Raw genomic sequence first — 5,859 nt, forward strand, 5'->3', positions numbered from 1 at the left:
TCTCATTTTCACAAGTGTAAATGCTCGGTATCCTGGAGCTGTTCATGATAGTTCCATATGGGTGAATTCACCTGTTCGTGATTTTTTACAACAAAATTTTGATTTAAGCAATCCACAATTTTTACTAGCTGATTGCGGCTATCCGACAGAGCCCTGGTTGCTAACTCCATACATTGAGACACCGGAGAATTTCCAAAGTTTTTATAACGTGAAGCATATACAGACTAGAAGTTGCATTGAGCAGGCTTTTGGTCTTTTGAAAGGTACCTTTAAATGTCTATCAAAAACACGAACTCTTTATTACCATCCAACCACAGCTGGAAATATAATATACGGCTGTGTAATTTTGTACAATTTTTTAAAATTAAACAATTTTCCACTGAACGATATGGAAGATCTTGAAGGTCAAATAGATGAGCTTATCATTGAGGAAGAAGGGGATCTACTACAAATGGCTCGTAATATCCGAAATGAATACGCTATAAGGCTTTACTCTTAAATTGATTGTATTTCAGTGCTATGAATAAGAATTCATTTTTTATTAAATAAATGATACAAAGAAATTAGAAAGAAAAACTTATTAGTTCAATTTTGTGTTTGACGATTTCCGATGAATGATCCCACCACATCCTTCAGAGCATTAGCTATAATAGCCAAGCTTTCAGCGTTTTTCTCAGCAGTTTCAGCGTTCTTCTGGTTTACTATGTTTTGCTCAGAAAGAATATTCAATATATCGGCCATATCAGGATCACGTTGAGAAGATCGGGATTTCTTTTTCGGAGGAGCTAATTCCTCCCAGGATTCAGTAGACACTTTAAAAGATTTTTTCTTTGAGAGAGCTGGTTCTTCGGCTTGATGAGTAACTTCTGGAGAATTTTCCATCTCAGACAAGAAACAATCTGCTTCACGAGAAAGGGGTTCTTCTTGAGCAACAGATGAAGATGCGATTGACGAAGTACTTGAAAAAGTTTTGCTTTGCCGTGATGTGACACTTGCATCTGGGAAATATAGATTTGATATTTCTGAATTTCCCTTCAAACGTATCATTCCGAAAGCTGACAGTGCCCTCATCTCAAAATTGGATATTTCTGTAACAACCCGCGAGTTTTTCTTCGCTCTATTGTATTTTGATTTCAGGGAATACTCCCACTCTTTCAGGTTCTTAATCCACTGACTGGTGCTTTTCCTGGGTTCCATCGTATTCAGTTGCTTGGTAAGGACCTTTCACTTTTTGGCGTATGCTGCATCATTATTATCAAGAACTTCTGGGTTATTCTCCACAAAAGTTATAAATATGTCACGCTGGCTAGATTTTGTGCGTTTCTCCCGGACCTTAGGAGCTCGGGGTAGAATTTGAACCTCGTCATCTATTTAATATAAATAATGTATCAGAAAATTAAATTTCATATAACAGAAGTTTCATGGGCTATTTACTTACCTTGTCCATCGTCAAGTGCAATAAACTCAATCTCCTTTTCGCTCATTTTTTAAAAAATTCAACTCGATTGCATAGAATAGCTTGTGTTTTTACACGCACAACTCTTTAAATGTCAATGCAGAAAATGCCTAAGGGTTCACATATCCGAAAAATGAAAGCCCTTTTTCTTTTACATAATATTCATAACTTCTTGGCAATATTAGTGGAGAAAATGTTAGTTCCCGAACGATACTTAATATTTGCAACACGTTGCTTATCAAAAAACATTTAGGAATCACAAAAACTTTTATTTATCGTCTCATAAATAGCAATATTTTTTTTAATTGAAAAACCCTTCGTGTTTAGAATCTCCAGTTCGACAAAACCTTGACATCTTCTATGCGCTGACTCTGCTCTCTAGCGGTGGATAGAGGAAACAAACTTGTTAACGCTAACAGAACTTAACAGAACTTTTGAACGCCAATTTTTTGGGTTTGTGCATAGGTTTTCTGATTCATTAATTAATAAGCCTAATAAATCAGCTAGTTTGTGTGCATAGCACCCATAATTGATACTATATATTAAAGTTCACAAGACTAAATTAATGTGCTCGTCACTAAGGCTGCGCAGAAAAAGACAGACTGACTCTGTAGATACTAGCATATAGTGTGGAAGCGATCCCACGTTCCACACCCTTAGGCAGGGCCGGATTCCGTCACAACACTTACCATTAGACATGTTGGTTTAGAAACTGCCAAATATATTATATACATTTCTTAATAAAATGAATTATGATTTGTTTGCACCAAGGCGCTTATGTACATGTTCATGAGCATAAGTAGTCATCATGGAAAGTTAGAATAGGTCCTACACTCGCAATATTCAGCAAAACTTTGGGATCGTACCATTAGACATGTTGGTTTAGAAACTAACAAAAAAATTATATATAATTTTTAATAAAATGAATTATGATTTGTTTGCACCAAGGCGCTTATGTACATGTTCATGACCATAAGTAGTCATCATGGAAAGTTAGAATAGGTCCTACACTCGCAATATTCAGCAAAACATTGGGATCTTACCATTAGACATGTTGGTTTAGAAACTGCCAAATATATTATATACATTTCTTAATAAAATGAATTATGATTTGTTTGCACCAAGGCGCTTATGTACATGTTCATGACCATAAGTAGTCGTCATGGAAAGTTAGAATAGGTCCTACACTCGCAATATTCAGCAAAACATTGGGATCTTACCATTAGACATGTTGGTTTAGAAACTGCCAAATATATTATATATATTTTTTATTAAAATGAATTATGATTTGTTTGCACCAAGGCGCTTATGTACATGTTCATGAACATAAGTAGTCATCATAGAAAGTTAGAACAGGTCCTACACTAACAATATTTAGCAAAACATTGGGATCTTACCATTAGATATGGTGGATTAGAAACTGCCAAATATATTATATACATTTTTTAATAAAATGAATTAGGATTTGTTTGCACCAAGGCGCTTATGTACATGTTCATGAGCATAAGTAGTCATCATAGAAAGTCAGAACAGGTCCTACTCTAACAACATTCAGGAAAACTTTGGGATCTTACCATTGGACATGGTGGATTAGAAACTGCCAAATATATTATATACATTTTTTAATAAAATGAATTATGATTTGTTTGCACCAAGGCGCTTATGTACATGTTCATGAACATAAGTAGTCATCATAGAAAGTTAGAACAGGTATTACTCTAACAATATTCAGGAGAACTTTGGGATCTTACCATTGGACATGGTGGATTAGAAACTGCCAAATATATTGTATATATTTTTTATTAAAATGAATTATGATTTGTGTGCACCAAGGCGCTTATGTACATGTTCATGAACATAAGTAGTCATCATAGAAAGTTAGAGCAGGTCCTACACTAACAATATTCAGCAAAACATTGGGATCTTACCATTAGATATGGTGGATTAGAAACTGGCAAATATATTATATACATTTTTTAATAAAATGAATTATGATTTGTTTGCACCAAGGCGCTTATGTACATGTTCATGAGCATAAGTAGTCATCATGGAAAATTAGAACAGGTCCTACACTCACAGTATTCAGAAAAAAACATTGGGATCTTACCATTAGACATGGTGGATTAGAAACTGCCAAATATATTATATACATTTTTTAATAAAATGAATTATGATTTGTTTGCACCAAGGCGCTTATGTACATGTTCATGAGCATAAGTAGTCATCACAGAAAATTAGAACAGGTCCTACACTCACATTATTCAGCAAAACATTGGGATCTTACCATTAGATATGGTGGATTAGAGACTGCCAAATATATTATATACATTTTTTAATAAAATGAATTATGATTTGTTTGCACCAAGGCGCTTATGTACATGTTCATGAACATAAATAGTCACCATGGAAAGTTAGAACAGGTCCTACACTAACAATATTCAGCAAAACATTGGGATCTTACCATTAGACATGGTGGATTAGAAACTGCCAAATATATTATATCCATTTTTTAATAAAATGAATTAGGATTTGTTTGCACCAAGGCGCTTATGTACATGTTCATGAGCATAAGTAGTCATCATAGAAAGTTGGAACAGGTCCTACTCTAACAATATTCAGCAAAACATTGGGATCTTGCCATTAGACATGGTGGATTAGAAACTGCCAAATATATTATATACATTTTTTAATAAAATGAATTATGATTTGTTTGCACCAAGGCGCTTATGTACATGTTCATGAGCATAAGTAGTCATCACGGAAAGTTAGAATAGGTCCTACACTCGCAATATTCAGCAAAACATTGGGATCTTGCCATTAGACATGGTGGATTAGAAACTGCCAAATATATTATATACATTTTTTAATAAAATGAATTATGATTTGTTTGCACCAAGGCGCTTATGTACATGTTCATGAACATAAATAGTCACCATGGAAAGTTAGAACAGGTCCTACACTCACAGTATTCAGAAAAAAACATTGGGATCTTACCATTAGACATGGTGGATTAGAAACTGCCAAATATATTATATACATTTTTTAATAAAATGAATTATGATTTGTTTGCACCAAGGCGCTTATGTACATGTTCATGAGCATAAGTAGTCATCACGGAAAGTTAGAATAGGTCCTACACTCGCAATATTCAGCAAAACATTGGGATCTTGCCATTAGACATGGTGGATTAGAAACTGCCAAATATATTATATACATTTTTTAATAAAATGAATTATGATTTGTTTGCACCAAGGCGCTTATGTACATGTTCATGAACATAAATAGTCACCATGGAAAGTTAGAACAGGTCCTACACTCACAGTATTCAGAAAAAAACATTGGGATCTTACCATTAGACATGGTGGATTAGAAACTGCCAAATATATTATATACATTTTTTAATAAAATGAATTATGATTTGTTTGCACCAAGGCGCTTATGTACATGTTCATGAGCATAAGTAGTCATCACAGAAAATTAGAACAGGTCCTACACTCACATTATTCAGCAAAACATTGGGATCTTACCATTAGATATGGTGGATTAGAGACTGCCAAATATATTATATACATTTTTTAATAAAATGAATTATGATTTGTTTGCACCAAGGCGCTTATGTACATGTTCATGAACATAAATAGTCACCATGGAAAGTTAGAACAGGTCCTACACTAACAATATTCAGCAAAACATTGGGATCTTACCATTAGACATGGTGGATTAGAAACTGCCAAATATATTATATCCATTTTTTAATAAAATGAATTAGGATTTGTTTGCACCAAGGCGCTTATGTACATGTTCATGAGCATAAGTAGTCATCATAGAAAGTTGGAACAGGTCCTACTCTAACAATATTCAGCAAAACATTGGGATCTTGCCATTAGACATGGTGGATTAGAAACTGCCAAATATATTATATACATTTTTTAATAAAATGAATTATGATTTGTTTGCACCAAGGCGCTTATGTACATGTTCATGAGCATAAGTAGTCATCACGGAAAGTTAGAATAGGTCCTACACTCGCAATATTCAGCAAAACATTGGGATCTTGCCATTAGACATGGTGGATTAGAAACTGCCAAATATATTATATACATTTTTTAATAAAATGAATTATGATTTGTTTGCACCAAGGCGCTTATGTACATGTTCATGAACATAAATAGTCACCATGGAAAGTTAGAACAGGTCCTACACTCACAGTATTCAGAAAAAAACATTGGGATCTTACCATTAGACATGGTGGATTAGAAACTGCCAAATATATTATATACATTTTTTAATAAAATGAATTATGATTTGTTTGCACCAAGGCGCTTATGTACATGTTCATGAGCATAAGTAGTCATCACGGAAAGTTAGAATAGGTCCTACACTCGCAATATTCAGCAAAACAT

At 33.9% G+C, this 5,859-nt stretch overlaps 1 protein-coding gene across 1 annotated transcript; it reads right to left on the reverse strand.

The window, feature by feature from the left end:
• Positions 1–520: 520 nt before the first annotated feature.
• Positions 521–1,422, reverse strand: LOC129808894 (uncharacterized). The gene has a single exon (XM_055858799.1). The coding sequence runs from the start codon at positions 1,195–1,197 to the stop codon at positions 586–588; it is 612 nt and encodes a 203-aa protein (XP_055714774.1). The 5' UTR covers positions 1,198–1,422; the 3' UTR covers positions 521–585.
• Positions 1,423–5,859: the final 4,437 nt, after the last annotated feature.

The sequence above is a fragment of the Phlebotomus papatasi genome, unplaced genomic scaffold, assembly GCF_024763615.1.
Source record: "Phlebotomus papatasi isolate M1 unplaced genomic scaffold, Ppap_2.1 HiC_scaffold_174, whole genome shotgun sequence".
NCBI classification, from domain to species: Eukaryota; Metazoa; Arthropoda; class Insecta; order Diptera; family Psychodidae; genus Phlebotomus; species Phlebotomus papatasi.

Bases quoted from the DNA above. Each gene is read 5' to 3' on its own strand.
- LOC129808894 (XM_055858799.1), bottom strand. From the start codon at position 1,197: ATGGAACCCAGGAAAAGCACCAGTCAGTGGATTAAGAACCTGAAAGAG.